Source organism: Myotis nattereri (genome assembly GCF_964212035.1).
Source record: "Myotis nattereri genome assembly, chromosome: 5".
NCBI classification, from domain to species: Eukaryota; Metazoa; Chordata; class Mammalia; order Chiroptera; family Vespertilionidae; genus Myotis; species Myotis nattereri.
Window position 1 is genome coordinate 45,305,886 of NC_138080.1, and position 17,510 is coordinate 45,323,395.

Genomic DNA, 17,510 nt, shown 5'->3' on the forward strand with positions numbered 1-17,510 from the left:
ACATGCAATGTTGCAGAATGCAGAAATGTGAAAAAAATCTAACCATATAAATGTTAAAGATACAAATTGTGATGACAGCAAGTACAAAGTTTATTTCATCTGCATTGAAATCTTTAGCTGTAATATACCACAAAATGAATATTCTCTTTTAACTTGTATATCAAAGAAAAAATAATGAACCCTGCAAGAAGCTCAAGTAAAATATTTTTATGATATATACAAACGCCACTGAAGTGAAAAATCTTCAATAAGACCACCCAACCTTGACAAGTGTATTCACATAGGATTTAAAGAGTAATATTTGTATGACATACAGTAGGTGGTCTTCTGCGTGGATGAAATACTCCAGCTGACTTTTGTTCATGAATGCTTCTAGGAGAATTATGGTAAGTTTCTACCAGCCAAACCATAAAGTTAGCCTAAATTTCTAATTCTGCTTTCAGATTCATAATTTTTGTGATGAAATATTAAAACTTCTTGGTCCTATGTGTAGGAATGTATCCATATGTGTGCTGTACTTAAGAATACTAGGTATGATGGATAATATGTGCCCACAGATACTGTATTTTTTTAAAATAATGTATTCTTTATTTTATTGATTGACTATCAGGAAGCTCCACTGTAAAATGTTCAGCACTAATGGTAACAACTTTTCTGGCACAACTATAGTCCTTCACTTGGCTTTTTATTCTCAATTCCTTATTTTACAGTTTTACTCTATATGTATTTTTTACCAGACTTTTTCTCAAATTATGTTCAGAAGTAGAAAAAAAAACTAATGGCTGTGTATTTGTATGTATGTGTCTTCTAATTTTAAATGAAACATAGCTTAAATAAGGCTGTAAATTTCTTGAATCAGCAGGGAAACATAACAGAACAAAAGATGCCACTGAAAATCACACCATCAAAATGAAGCCACTTGACAGACCATAGCAGTTGTTACAATCTGTTGGAATTTCAAGTGTGATAACTTACTTGCATATGTCATCTTCTGGTTCTTCAAGCCCAAATCTTTCATCAAATGTAAGTTGTATCCATACATTTTCCTCCGTTGCTACTAATCTCCATACCAAGACCATATTTCTTGGATAAGTATGAGGAAACTTTGGGCTGTGAATACTTCCATTAGTGGACACAGTAATGATTCTCTCATGCTGGGGAGCTTGTACGCCTAAAACAAAAACATAGGTATACACTTACACTGAGAACAGACATTTTAAAAGTTATAGGTTTCAGAATAAATGTTTTTTTAATCATCCACATTTTACCCAAACAAGTGTTGGATATGCTTCATAAAATATAAATTAAGTACTACTCTCTTCAGAATTTAACCAGAAAAACAAAGAGATTATTTTAACATTATTGAGTAAAAACCTGTGAATAGGTGTATTTCAAAGAACAAAGCAAATTAGTCATTTTAATCAAATTACCAAAATTTCAAACAACCAATACTTTTGGATTCCTAAAATTGCAATAAAATTAAGACCCTAATCTCCAAGAACTTATCAAATACAAATCATATTAGAACAAAAAGAAGTGCGATATATAACTAGTTTTAAAAACACAAATTATGATTGAACTCCCCCTAATCATGAATAGGTTAGATAGCTTAGAGTTCATCAAAACGTAGATTATCTGCCTGAGCCTAGCCTAATAGGGTGAGCCCTTAAAAGAAGCTGGGCCCTTCCTAAATTCAGAGAAATTCAAAGTGTAAGAGAGATTCAACAGCAGGTTGATGCTTTTTTGCTGGCATTGAACACGGGGGAGGTGGCATGACCAGGGTTGTGGGAAGCCTCCAAAAGCCGAAGACAGGCTAAGGCTGACAACTAGCAAGGAAATGGGACCTCAGTCCTCAAGCCTCAGGAACATGAAGAAACTTGGAAGTAGACTCTTCTCCACAACCCCCAGAAAGAATCAAGTCTGGCTGACACCTTCATTTTAGCCTCTGAGCAAGAACCTAGTCACAGGATGTCCAGAATTCTGACCCATAGAGCTAAGATGAAATAAAGTGAGTTTTAAATGGCCAAATTTATGATAATTTCTTACATATTATTATAAATGAATACATCTTCTATTGGGCACAAAGCTGTTCGGATGGCAAGTTATTCCTTTTTGCCTCCATTCTTCAACAGCAATCAGAGTACTAGCATGTACAATAACTGCAACAACTTTTCATTTAATATTATGTTAGTCAAAATACATGATTGAACTCTGGTAAAATGCAATTTAAGAATACTGCTCTAAGAAACTCCTTGAATTTAAAAGACAATGTCAAGAGTCATGTATTAGAAGGGTCATGTTATTAAGGTTAAAGAATAACCTTTTTGATTGTTAAAACACCCAAAATAATTTTAATAAGTTTGTGTATGATTCTTGAAGCAGTATTTTCATCCTCATAAACAGCTGTTTTAGTAATCAGTTTGGTAGTTTGGTAAGTATTTTTTTTATATTTTCTAACCTAGAAATAGGGAGACAAGGTAAAGACGTATATAATGTCCTTTGACAATACCTAGTACACATTATGGGGAAGATCATCTTATTAGTAAAATATGCTTTAAGTACCTAAATTTGTGCCTAACCTTGTCCTCAGCAGTAAGTAACCTACATAGAAATACATTCTCTTCTAAATTGGATGCTAAATGTTGATACTGCTGTTGGCTATATTAACATATAAGAAATGATCAATAACTCCTCTATGCACATAATTTAGCACCTGTATATCTCCTAGGAAGACATAAGATCTATCAAGTTAGATGATATCTTCCCTATTGAAAATAATGCTAATTTACTATTAAAATTAAATTAATAAATTGTTTTCAAAGCTTTCTTTCAAAAATGGGCCCTGGCCGGGTAGCTAGGTCACTTAGAGTGTTGTCCTGAAATGGCAAGGTTGAGAGTTTGAACCCTGGTTAGGGCACATACAAGAATCAACCAATAAATGCATGAATAAGTCAAATGACAAATCTCTCTCTCTCTCTCTCTCTCGCTCTCTCTCTCTCTCTCTCTCTCTCTCTCTCTCTTCTCTTCCTATCTCTCTAAAATTAATAAATGTTAAAAATTTAAATGGAAATGGGATATTTTCCCATTCCTTAAATTTTATTCCAATAATCTACACATAGCAGTAGCTTATATCAAGGATTCTTCTTTTTTAAGTTATATTTCTAGTAAGTTAATTTTTTTCAATCAGATTAATTAATATTTACCCCATTTCGTCTCAAAGCAAATGCCTTATATCTCAAGGCACTCTTTACAAATACAGCAACATTTACTCTATCATATGTAATCTAGAAAACTAAGTGGTTATTAAAAGATTTGAATCTATTTTTATATCTCCAGTCAAAACAGCTCATAGATAAAAAGTGCATACTTAAATTGTTAACATTTTTTTCTTTTCTTTATAATTCACAATTCTGCTAAACTATAACTAAACATAATTCAGAGACTAAAAAGCTAAGCCTTATTTGTGCTAAGCATTGTAAATTTCCTAAGTTAAATTGCTGCTCCCAAAAATTCATCTCAAAATGCAGTGAGGTTTGCCACCAAACACATATGATTTATATAAATCTCAACTACTACCTCTATAATCAAAATGAAAAAAGCAACAAACAGTAAGTTCTACCAAATTAAGACTCTGCATTTATACCCCTGCTATTTAAAAATATCATTTTTCCGAAGATATAACTTACTGGTATTTTAGGAATAAGATAAGTGTATATTTTGTAACTATTTTATTGAATAGCTTCTTTCCTAGTCAATCAATAATGGTCCAAACAAAAAGGTACCAATGAAATAAAACAATTGCTTGTAGTCAAATCACTACAATATTTCCAAGATACTCCATTCAATGTATTCTAAACAAGAATAAATTAATCATTATAGATGAATTTAGCATGGAAAATGAAAATATTCACAAACACTAAATTTTTTAAATTATAAGTATACATCATTTCATATTATCCTGTACAACCCCTTAAGGTATAAGTATTAAAATGAAACAAAAATAGAAAAGAAAAGAATAAAGGAAAGTTAATAATGCAAATACGATAAAACTACTGATTATGTATATACACATACAATTCAACTACACAGAATCATTGTATATTCATATGTATTCAATAAGCTTATTAGCATCACAATGAAAATAATTTCCTAATATTTGCCATGCTGTTAGTCCCTTTGAAGCTAAAAGCGAGTAGGAGTAAAAGGATCATAAGCAACGAAAATTATAATAATTGAAAATGCTTAATAAAGGTAACACTAAAAAAGGTGTTCCTGGATAATATATAATTCATAAAAAAAGATAAATCATCCATTTCCTTCTCTATTCTAATGCTATAAATTGATTGTTGAAAGAAAGACTCGTAATACTAAGAACTAGGTAAAAAGAAAGGAGTCTCCACCCACCCTTGGTTTAGTTGTAGAGTTCTGAAGAATTCTGGTTCCCGTTTCACATAGGCAAGACTACAGTGACATGCCACACGTAAACTAGTAAACTTCACTGATGTCCTGTGGAATTTTTGAGGTGTTTACTTGCAAATACACGGTAATTTTAAATTGTGCATATAAAGGCATTTCTGAAATAGTCAGTTGCATCTATTTTCAAACCCTGACTTATTCACGAGTCTTACGTGTGCTTAGCTCTGCACACTGTTTTTCCCCCGTGATAAACCTTCTTTATCCTAATTTTATTACTGTGTTTATAAATAATAAGCTATTTCTGTTTCCACTTTCATTAGCTCTCAATTAACAAATTTTTCACTTTTAAGCAATAGTTAAAATCACATGACATATATATGTAAAAGCTAGTTTTACTGCTTCCATGATTGGCACCTGTTTCCTAGGAAAACGAGAATAATCTCATCCTAATCCTCTTTGATTCTGTAGAGGGAAGATATACTTGAGCTCCACATAGCAAAGAGATATCTCTCCATACAAACGGAGGAACCTCAGAGGGAAACAGTCCGAAGAGATTAACCAAAGACCTTATATGCATATATGCATAATTCATGGACACAGGCAATAGTGCAAAGAAAGCCTTGGTGGGGGATAGAGGGGGTCAATGGGGGAGGGGGGAAGGAGGACATATGTAATACTTTCAACAATAAAAATAAAATTTTAAAAATAAAGAAAAAGAAAAGAAAAATTCCAAACAATATAGGTATCCCATTTTCATATTTATAATTCTGACTATTAAAACAAAAGACTAATATACTAGACAGAAAACTCAGACCCCATCAGCTCAATCTATTGTTTGCCATACCTTTAAAGAAGTAGCAAAATAAAACAAAGATAATCAACAAAGTTAGTTTCCTTTATCCAAACTGTTTAAAAATTACATGAATAAATGTTCAAGAAAAAATAAAATAAGGGATTGCTATATTAAGTAAGCCATAAAACAATATATTTAAGACATGCTCAATTTGGGTTCCTGAATTTATCCCAGAATATAATCATTTTATTCCTCCAGGGAATGAATAGTCAAAAATCATATGCTGAGACTCTATCATGTGTCATGAACTGTTCCAGGTACCTCGGACATCAGGAAAAAACAAACAAAAAAATCTTGTCCTCTTAATATGACAACTTCTGGGACTTTAATTGAGTATCATTACTCCACTAAATAATGATACTAATAATTAATATTCAAAACCCACTTTGGATGTTACCTAGTTTAGACTGCCATCCTGATTCTTGTGTGCATTCATTCCTTCAGGACTGCATATTTTAATCATAATATATGGGTTGATCTTTCTTCCCTACCCCACTATAAATTCCTAGATGGCAAAACTATTTTTATTAAAGTCCACAACCAGTATCTAGCACTGTGCCCAGCACACATCACTACTTCATACAAATCAATAGAAACCAACTTGCTATCCCAGAACATAGCCAAAAACAATTTTATGTGTTTTTTAAAATTTCATCTTCAATTCCTAAATTTCCAGAGACTGTTCATATAAAATTAAAGATATTTTATAATTTATACACCTCACCAATTAAAGTCCCAAAATTTGTATTTGATATTTTACTCAAAATTCATCTATTAGAATATACATGTATTTTTCAGCTGAAGGCTATCGGTAGTAGAGTACTCACTATTGAGATTTGCCATTTTCTTTATATGCTTGCTTAGTTTTTAAAAAAATAGATGTTTATAATTTTGACATATTTGAGAAAGCTACAATTATAATAATTATTTTATCTTAACTATCAAAATAAATCAATTGATAAAATTCGTTCTTTTAGGCAAGATATTTGATGTCATTTTTTATAAACTAGAAATAATCACAACCTATTTTAAAGTTCAATAAAATGATAACTGAATAAATTAACCATCTTAATAACTATAAATCAGTACGTACATGAAGGAGAAACTTTGTCCACCACATTCTGTCTAATTTAAATACAATGAGAGAAAAAAATTTATTATCAGCTATGAAGTTTTTCTGAAATCAGCAAATAGGAGATTGCTATGCAATACTGGTCATATGTATAAGGATTCTGAGTTCATCAAGATCAAATTGATTAAGCAAGAAGCAGTGATTTTTAGGAAGTGATTTTACATTTCTGATTTCTTTCTACAGGTTGATTAATGAAGGAGAAAAAGGGACAACTTTGTAAAAGTAAAAATTCTGCCATTTCCTTTACCCCACTCCCATCTTTAAAAAATAAAAAAAGGTTGTTTTGTTTTGTTTTGCTTTTTGGTATCTACTGAGAAGTATAATAATTCAGCCATTAGCCTCCTCTCTATGAGCAATGGGAAGAAAGGGGGCCTGTGTTCAGGAAGTTCCAGGAACATCTACTAATGAAAGAAAGTTAGTATAGGGAGTATTTTCCCAGCATCCCTCATTACCAATGTGAAATAGCCTCTGAATAAAGAAAGGCAGGACTGACCCTCCACAAAGTATGCCTGGAAGCTCAATATAAGTTCATTTCTCTCACTGCACAGATGACTCTAATTGGCCAAATGGAATGAATCCAATGGCTTCCCTGTCCCCCCTAATACTTTGGAATTAGGACACTTGGGGTGCAGAAGTAAGATCCAGAACTACTGTAGTCATTAAGCCATCATAATAGACTCCAGTCTGATACAGAAGTAGGCAGATACACCATAAATAGGAAAAAGAAGCTACATCCCAGATCAAACTGCATAATAAATTCATTCCATCTCTGGGCTTCTCAGGTACATGACTAAATAAACCACTTTTACTATATTGAAGACAATTAGTGTTGACTTTTTGTACATACCACCAAAATTATTTATACAGTGAACATGATTGGGCTTGCCAGAGGTGGTTTTGATTTAGACCTGTTATCTTGGTGTGATTATGGTTATTGTTCCTTTTTCAGGCTCTAAAATATCAGAATTGGCATCATAAGAGAATACAGAAATAAGATTATCAAATTCTTCTTGTATTGAGGCATGAGATACTGAAATGGTAAAGATTTGACTGCATGGTATTTTAGCCTTAAGTCAATGGCAAACAACCTAAATTCATTTTACAAAATGAGATATCACATTGTAACTGGAGGCTCAATTATGGAAGACAGGCTGGCAATAATCTTCTCACTGATTATGCCACAGGATAGATAGCCAACTTTATAAACACAGAATCATAAAGCCTTTATCACACATCAATTAGTAATGAATATAATTGTACATACACATAGTTACACACACCACTATAGTGAAGCATGTTTAGACAATGCTATTATTCCTTATTCTGTATTAAATTGTGCATTACTTTAGGTACCACAAAGAGACAAAAACCAGAATGTAAAATAAATTAGGAATAATTCACATTACCAAAAAAAAAAAAATCACTTCCAAGATACACTACTGATTCAATTTTTTCAAAATTTATTCAGCTCTCTTGTTAAACTTAAACTGTTACTTAATGTAGAAAATTTACACAAAATATAAGTAGAAAAATACATTTGTATGAAATATGACAAAAACTAACGTCATTAAGTACAAATTCATAGTATATAAGCTTGTTTAATAGAAAGTATGTTCAGTAAAGAACCTCATCTGTTTTAGAGACTTAACATCTGGCAATTTTTTATCTGCACAGGACATATAACACAACAGTCAGGGTGGAATTTACCAGCAATTTCAAATAAGCAAAGTAGCTACCTATTTCTTTGTGAGCACATAATGTCTAGATACAGTACTGACATTCTAATGGAAAGATGTTTAAAATTCAGGTAATCAATACAAACCTACTATTTCAGAGAAAAGTACAAACAAGACCACTAGTTTATGCCTTCAATGAATATTTAAACTATGTTTGAAATTTTCTTTTAGGTTAACCTCTGAAAGAAGCAAAATAAATAATTCCTAAGATACAATAAAATAGGAATATATTTATTTCACTCTTAATATACTCAGCAATCATAGTGCTGAAAAATGACTTTTCTGCTTCCTACTTGCATTTAGCATTTTATGTTCAAAGGTGAATTTATGTATAATGAGACTGAATTTCTTACAAATAATACTCAAATATTGAAAAATAATAATTCATTTGGTCACATCTATACAAGTTATATCCTCCTACTTATGTTTTAAATGTTATTAAATGCTCTAAATAAGTCATAAAGTATTTGCATTTCCATAAGCAATATCTGAGATTTATAAGTTCTATTTGTAGTAAAATCTTTGGTTTCAGTAGTAAATCCACATAATGATATCAGAACCAAATGAAGTGCAATTATCCTGGGACATATTGTCCTTATAGGCTGGATTAAATATAAATATACTCAAGAGTGTTCTAACCATTCTGCCCTTCTGGCAAACATCACCTTCCCTCCCCACACTCAGCCCTCGGTATCTCCTGTCAATCTTAACATGATGGTAAAATCTGAATAAAATATAGATATGAGATTTTTAATAGAAATGACATCCATAAAGTACTAACAAAACACAATTTTAGTGGGAAAATTGGTTGCTTAAATTTTATTTCTCAAAACAAATATATTGTTAATAATGAGAATGAAAATAATCATGCCAATCTATTTCATCCCAGCTTACATTATTTTGCCATCTAGTTTGTCTATTATAAAAGAGTGAATAAACACCAACATGAAGAGGTTAAGTATACTTTATTCTGGAGTTGGTTTGAATATATCCATTAGCACAGTTCTTAAGCAAAAACTAGCTTTAAGAGTGATCTAAAAAGAGAAGCTGAAACATAGATGAGAGAGATTCAAAAAGATACTCTATATACTTTTATTCAAAATAGGGACTGAATTGAACTTCACAAAGTCCACCAGAAGTTTCATTTGTGAGAAGAGATTATTGTCTAACACCTCATTATCACTAGTTGCTTCAACGTTATTAAAAAATACCTGCTTCTCTATCTCTGATCTCAATGAAGACTTTGAGGATATGTCTGTCAGATTGGACACTGTCAGTAGCCACAAGGTATTTGCACTGTTTATGTGAGTGTAATCCCCCAGCCAGCAATGAACCAACTGCATTTGTGACCTCCCGCAAGTGAACAGACCTGTTGGAACAGAGCATTTCCTTGAAACTTCTTGCTCATAAAATCCAATTTTGATGTTGAAAACTTTCCACCTATGTTTCCCATAAGTCTACCTATGTATCTTCTGAAGTAAATAGAATACTGTGCCCCACAAATAGAACGAAGATATAAAGAAACAAATGACCCAGGGATGAGAAGGAGCAGGAGAAAACAGGGGAAAACTTAATTGTGGTTAAGTGTAATAATACTAATTATCCTGACAAATGGCTAATACTCTTCCTGTTAAGTGCAAGTAGGGCTTTTAAAACAAAAATACACATTACATAAGCCTTAAAACAGCTATACTAATAATTTAAACTATGTGATTAAAATTTATAGTGATTTCTGTACACCACCACAAACCTTCCATATATTTATTTTATAGCAGTTATCATACTTCAAAATTTTCTTGCAATGTTATATTCTTGATAAAAAGTCAACCAAAATAAAAGATGTGTGGTGGGAAGCAAAATACAAAAATAAAATAAAATAAAAAAGACCCTGATATAAATACGTATTAAGACTTTACTCATAAATTAGCAAGGGACTTTTATTCATTACTATATGCCAAAAGAAAATAGTTATAAATGAAGAATGGACAAAGGCTAAGAAATACCAGAATAATTAATTACACATTAAGAAAAATAATTCTACTCTCTTTACACCATAATAGTCAAAATAATTTGCCAAGAGAAATTGTCTTAACATATCAGAGAATGCAGGAATAAGACTAGAGATATTTCAGTACATTGCAGTGTCAAGACTATTAAGAAAATTAAAACAGCACTGAAGTACTGGATCAACTAAACAGAAATTTAAAGGTACAGGGATAGAAAAGACCCCCATTGTAAAAGGAAGGCATTCGAGCCTACACTGTCCATGCTGAAGAATCGGATAAGACTATTATACCACCTAAACAAATTTTAATCTGCAATATGGTTCATATCAACCTTACTTATGTGCAATTACATTAGAGTGTATGATAAGAAAAGTTTAAAAATTCAGAGTAAATAATAATATATGTTTTGCTTACCTTTTAAATGTTCTTTCTCCTCTTTTCTATGCCAGTCCAGATGCTTGGGTATAGTTCCTCCCTGCCAGTAGATGGAGATAGTAAAATTGAGTCTTTTGGTGACCTCAAATCCTAATCTAGGTGGTTCAGAATCTTCAATTTCAGATTTTGGAAGTAAAAAAAAATTTTGAATGATTGAAAAGACACATAAAGCTTGTAAAAATGATTATCTGAATCAAATAAACTTTAATTCATGGTCATTGATACCAATTTTTAAGGGAGCGGGTCTTGGCTGGCATAGAAAAAAATAAAAGAAAGAGCATTATTTTGTAGGATATATTCCCTTGACTCTTCATTCTTCCCAGATTTCAACAAAGATATATTGATATCTACTAAAACTTGCTACATGCTTGTTACTGGCTACATGCTTTCATGCACATTATCTAGTTAATGTTTTTAACAACCCTATAAAGTGGTAATTATTATCCCAAAACATCTGTCCCACAATCTATATTTTTAAAAGTTTCATATGGTGAGCTGATGTTCACTTGCCAAGTTTTTATAGTCCTCCTGGTGTTCAGTTAATGGCATCTCAAATTTAGGGAGAATTCATTTCTTTTTCCTACTGATAAAGAGACATTGGCTTCGTTGGGAATTCATTTGCTATTGATAAAAACTGGTTTTGTTTAATTTTATTTCAAATACAAGTCCTCTAGCAGCTATCCAAGAAGAGATTCAATAAGCTAAGGGAAAGCCATTCCAGAGATTAAGTAGATCATCTGAAATGAAATGGGATTCAGGAGTAGTGTTGCATGAAATTGTTTTTCTTTGAGAAATTGTACACTTAAGATCAAATTCATAGGAATAAACATTAAAATGTGTGATTACTAACAATGACTTATTAAAATAATAGAATTATTATAATTTTCTAAATCTAACAGGACATATAAGTATCTCTTAAAAATTACAAAAAAGCAAAGGCTAAGAATATCCAAAAGTGAATTGAATGTTGATAAATCGTCAAACAACTGGTTCCATTTTTCTCACTCAGTTTAGAAAACTCATTGAAATTTTAATTAAATAGAATCTATTTCTTATTCTTATCACAAATAAAGTCTAGGTTCCAATATTTCTGGCAGTCATGTTCGATGACTTGATTTCAACAAAACAAATAGGGCATACAACTACTTAAATAAGAGTAATTGTAATTTGTTCAATAAGGACTAGCTAAAATAAACTACCCTCTTTTATTCAGTCACCTTAATCACCCTGAATAAATGAATACACTACTATTTATATACCTCTCTATGGTTCTTCTAATAATTTTCATGTTATCACAAAAATCTTCAAAACCAAAAGTATTACGCAAACTTTATAATTGTGAGTCAGCTATCATAGTAATTTGACCATAAAATGTCTTGTTCAAACCAATCTTATCTAATAAAAGAGTAATCTGCAAATTACCATCACTCCAACACACAAGATGGCCACCACAAGATGGCCAGCAGGGGAGGGCAGTTGGGAGGGACCAAGCCTGAAAGGGAGGGCAGTTGGGGGAGATCAGGCCTGCAGGGGAGGGCAGTTGGATGTGACCAGGCCTGCAGGGGAGGGCAGTTGGGGGTGATCAGGCCGGAGAATGAGGGCAGTTAGGGGCTACCAGGCTGGCAGGGGAGGGCAGTTAGGGGCAATTGGGCCAGCAGGGGAGCAGTTAGGCGTCAATCAGGCTGGCAGGTGAGTGGTTAGGGGGTGATCAGGCTGGCAGGGGAGAGGTTAGGGGGTTATCAGGCTGTCAAGCAGAAGGAGTTAGGGGCAATCAGGCAGGCAGGCAGGTGAGTAGTGGGAGCCAGCAGTCCTGGATTGTGAGAGGGATGTCTGACTTCCTGTTTAGGACCAATCCCACCAGGATGGGGCCTAAATGAGCAGTCGGACATCCCTCGAGGGGTCCCAGATTGGAAAGGGTGCAGGCTGGGCTGAGGGACACACACCCTGTGCACAAATTTCATGCACCGGGCCTCTAGTCTATATATAAAAGCCCAGCGACCAGAACGATGGAATGAACACCTAGACAACCGGTGGCTATGACATGCACTGTGACAGCCAACCAGCCTGATCAGGGCCCTAATCAACCCCCCTTCTCCACCCCCAGCACGCTGATCAGCCCCCAACACCCTGATCGGGGGTGAGGCTGGCCAGCCAACGCCCTCAGCCCCTCAACCCGCCAGCCCAGCCCGATGGGCCCCCATTGGGGCAGGCCAACTGGACACCACCGATACACAAATTTGTGCACCAGGCCTCTAGTAAACTTATAAGAATGAAAGAGGGTGGTGTTATTGTGTCAGAAAAACATATAAACTATGACTGTCCCCAGAAAATTTGGACGTGTGGTTACCCTAATAACAAATGTCAATGTTTATGTTCAACCAGATATTTTGGGTCTAAATCCTATTCTCTTTCCACTACATCCTATGACCCCAGGAAGTCTTTCAAGTTGGATATATGTGATTAATTCTTAAGTGGATATGTTCCTGTTAGCATCCTTATTCAACTTAGTCCACTGAGTAGAACATTTTCTTAAATTTGGTAATATCTATTACATTTAGAGTACTTTATTTCAAGATAGATTAAAACAACAACAATCCTAATAACTTTTTTTTGTTTAACTGTTTTTTAACGGGCTACTTGTGAATTGTTTCTAATACTACCATTGAAGCAGAAGACATTTTTACCAATTACTACTGATTTGCAGGAGTCTGGCTCGATTTCACTGCTTGGATCAATGGGGCTGACATTAATACCACTCCTAGTTGTAAACATTCTTCCAGAATTTGGTACTCCTCACAAATGATAAATTCCATATAATTTAGAGAAAATGAGATAAGTTCAAATGCACACAATGATTAGGGTTAACTGATATGAAAAACTGGAAGTAAAAACAGCTTATCCTCCACAATGATGCAAGCCTCCTCACATATGTAGGCATTTATTGACATGATTGTTTAGTCTTTAAAATACCTCTGTGTAATTTAATTAGCAAACTCTAAAAGATCATGCATTCTGCCTAGGGTTTTGTTTTGTTCTCACTGTTCGCTTTTTACTGTTGTATCTCCCAAAGCATAACAGAGTACATTACCCATGATAGACAATAATGAAGCACATATTTCACCATCAAATCTATCACAAAGAAAACTTAGTAGATAAAAAGGATGACATATGGGTTGTCTCCTGGTCTATTGTTGCTTTCTGAAAAGAATTGACCAACATCCCCCACTTTAGATGCAATATCAGCCACCTACTGCCATATCCTCAAATATGTTTCTATGAAATTAAATTATTTTAAATTCATGTTTGAAATTACTTCACCATGATCTTCTAGAAATCAAAAGTCAAGTACAGTAGGTCCTCAAATAACACCATTTCAATATAACACTAATAAGAAAAAAAAATCAGTTTCTGGCTGTGCACTACCTGGGTGGAGTTTGCAAACTTATTTTAGTTAGCATTATGCTTTAATTTTTCTGTGCTAAACGAGAGTAATAAATGGTAATGTTTAGAAGTTAAAAGTATTATGGATGGTGGAATAACACAGTAGCTCACATGATAAAAAGCATTGCCAGTAGGATGACCTAGACAGAAGAATGTAATAATGTAGGAAGTTTAGAGACAAAAACAAATTTTGACATGACTTGTTAAATAGTGTCTATAATCCTCTGTCCCATTATAATTGCTCCAATTATAAAATGAGGCTTCAGAATTCCTCAAATATGTTAAACTTTTGAACCAAGTATTTAAGAACAAGAGCTATATTTTTATCCTTTTAAACCAATGGCTTGAGAAAGTTTTGAGAATCTGGTGAAAGGTATGGAAACTCAAACCAGAAAATTATATATTCAAATACACTCTCATAGTTTTCACACAGTAGCATACAATTGTGGAGTATTTGCCCAGCCCACAGAAACAATCTATGAACCATTTTATATATGAAACCATGGGTAAGAACTATTTCTCCAAAAATAACAACCATTTTAAAGTAAAACAAACAAGGAGTTCCTCACTCCATGACCAGATGATCTACAGGGCCATTGTGGTAAAATAACATAAAAATAAAACACTAACCAATTTAGCAATCAGAGATTAAATAAGAATTGTATCTGAAAGACTATCTTGAATTTTAGAATAAGTTGATATATTATATATATATATATATATATATATATATATACATAATAGATATATAAAGTCATCTAATAGATATAGCATGATTTTTACATAAGTGATGATAATATTTCACATACTTTAAGTGCAATTCTATAAACATCTTTAAATATTTTCTGGAAAAAATGCATCTAATATGTAATTCAGAACAACTAAGAATTCTTATGTTCTCTAAAAGTACTGTTATCTTTTCTGGAGAAAATGTTAAAGATTTGATATCAAGAAATGTATATAGAACAGAACAGATAATTCGACTGCACTCCCATATTTCCACAAAGATTTATTTACCATAATAGTTTTTTAAGTGCAAATGACAAAAGCAGTTACAACATGGAGCACCAATTGTGGGCTGGAAATTATTAGACACTCACAAGAACTATCTTACAGTGCAATGAAGGTGGCTTAATCATCCCCACTCCACTAAGGAAAAAACTTCTAACTAGATTGAGACATCATGAACAGAGAGAACAAAAAACGTGAGTATCAAACGTGAGTCCCACAAACTGCAGGCAAGGATGAATAATAGGGTTGCTCCCTTCTGTGGCAACAGGAAGCAGTGCTCTAAGGGTGACTAGTACCAGCAGGGCATGCATATTAAAATAGGCAGTGGTTCTCAGAAGCTATGTAGGTGGGTCAGGTAGCAGATGATACACATCTAATTTGAATCTGCTTTTAGTTCTTTTGTGATTGAAATGATAGGGACTTATTTTCAGAAGTGTTATATATATATACACACACACACACACATATATATATACTAGAGACTCGATGTATGAATTTGTGCAAGGGGCTGGGCCCCCGTTGCCACTGTGGCTGCCTCTGCCTTGGCCCTTGCCTCCACAGCTTCATCCGGAAGTTAGTCTGGAAGGTCATCCAGAAGGTCATCTGGTCTAATTAGCATATTATGTTTTTATTATATACTAGAGGCCAGGTGCACACAAATTTGTGCACTCGAGGGGTTCCCTCAGCCCGGCCTATGTCCTCTTGCACTCTGGGACCCCTCGGAGGATGTCCACCTGCTGGCTTAGGCCCACTCCCTGGGGGATCAGGCCCAAGCTGGCAGTCAGACATCCCTCTGGCAGCCTGGCAGCCCTCGGGGGATGTCCACTTGCCAGCGGGGAGCAGGCCTAAGCTGCAGTCGGACATCCTTAGTGCTGCTGAGGAGGCAGGAGAGGCTCCCACCACCACCGCTGTGCTGGCAGCCGTCAGCCTGGTTTGTGGCTGAGCAGAGCTCCCCCTGTGGGAGCACACTGTCCACCAGGGGGAAGCTCCTGCATTGAGTGTCTGCCCCCTGGTGGTCAGTGTGTGTCATAATAACCAGTCATTCCCAGTCATTCTGCTGTTTGGGTCAGTTTGCCTATTAGCTTTTTATTATATAGAATAGAGGCCTAGTCCATGGGTGGGGGCTGGCTGGTTTGCCCTGAAGGGTGTCCCGGATCAGGGTGGGGGTCCCGCTGGGGTGCCTGGACAGCCAGGGTGAGGGGCTGATGGGTGTTTGCAGGCTGGTTAAGCCCCTCCCCCATTGGGGCCTCTCACCCCATGGAGGTTTGGCTAGCCTGGGTGAGGAGCTGATGGCTGTTTTCAGGCTGGCCACACCTCATTTGGGGTGGGGGGTCCCCACTGGGGTGCCTGGCCAGTCTGGGCTGAGGGTCGTTTTCAGGCTGGCCAAGCCCCCCGGGGACGAAAGCTACCAGCCTCTCCTTTTTTTCTTTTTTCTTTTTTTATTCTGTGGTTTATTTACCTTCCATAATTGAAACTTTGTAGCCTTGAGAGGAGCTTAGAGCCAGCTATGGCAGGTGGGAGGGAAGCCTCCTGCTCACTCCAGCTCCATGGCCACGGCCCGCTGAAAGCAGGTATCTGGGGTTTATTTACCTTCTATAATTGAAACTTTGTTGCTTTGAGTGGAGCTCAGAGCCACCATGGCAGGCAGGGAAGCTTGGCTTCCTCCATCATTGGGGCAACCAAGCCTCCTGCTGGCTCCAGCTCTGTGGCTGCCAGCCACCATCTTGATTGGGTTAATATGCATATAGTCCCTCTGATTGGCTGGTGGGCGTGGCTTCAGGCATAGCAAAGGTGCGGTCAATTTGCATGTTTGTATTTTATTAGTGTAGATTTTAATTATTTATATATATATACATATATATCACTATATAGGTAATTGAATTTCACTTAATACTAATTAATTTTTTTTCTTGAAAATTGTACAGTTGCCTGGCAGGGTTGCTTAGTGGTTGAGCATCAACCCAGGAACCAAGAGGTCACCAGTTGGATTCCTGGTTCAGGGCACATGCCCAGATTGTGGGTTCGATCCCCAATAGAGGGCATGCAAGAGGCAGCCAATCAATGTAGTTTCTCTTTCAGTGATATTTCTGTCTTTCTATCCCTCTCTCTAATAATCAATAAAAACATATTAAAAAAAAAAGGAAATTGTACACTAAGTAGGTTCTCTCCTTTAGTCCTTTGGTGAGTTTAATACAGAAAACTTATAGTGGAGCAGTACTTTATCATTCTTGGATCAGGGCTTATGGAATGCTAGAATCCTCATCACCTGTTATTGAAGACTATAAGTAAAATGGAGAAGACAGTCAATAACTGTGATCTCCTTATTACTTTACATTCACCCCCTCCATAAAAAATAGAGTAAAACAGTAAAGTGTAAAAACTGTAATAAATAAAAGTTCTGTAAACAAATTCAATTATAATTATAAAGAACATTTCTTTACCCACAAAGTTCATCTTTTAGGGAAGTATAAACTATTTTA

General features: G+C 34.9%; 1 protein-coding gene across 1 annotated transcript in view; it reads right to left on the minus strand.

Moving 5' to 3' along the window:
• The window catches only part of PDGFC (platelet derived growth factor C), a 186,399-nt gene that overhangs the window by 87,194 nt on the left and 81,695 nt on the right, over nucleotides 1–17,510 (minus strand). Inside the window, exon 2 of the mRNA XM_081092346.1 lies at nucleotides 976–1,171. Within this exon, the coding sequence (XP_080948472.1) occupies nucleotides 976–1,171 (196 nt within the window). The remainder of the gene's footprint in view (nucleotides 1–975; nucleotides 1,172–17,510) is intronic.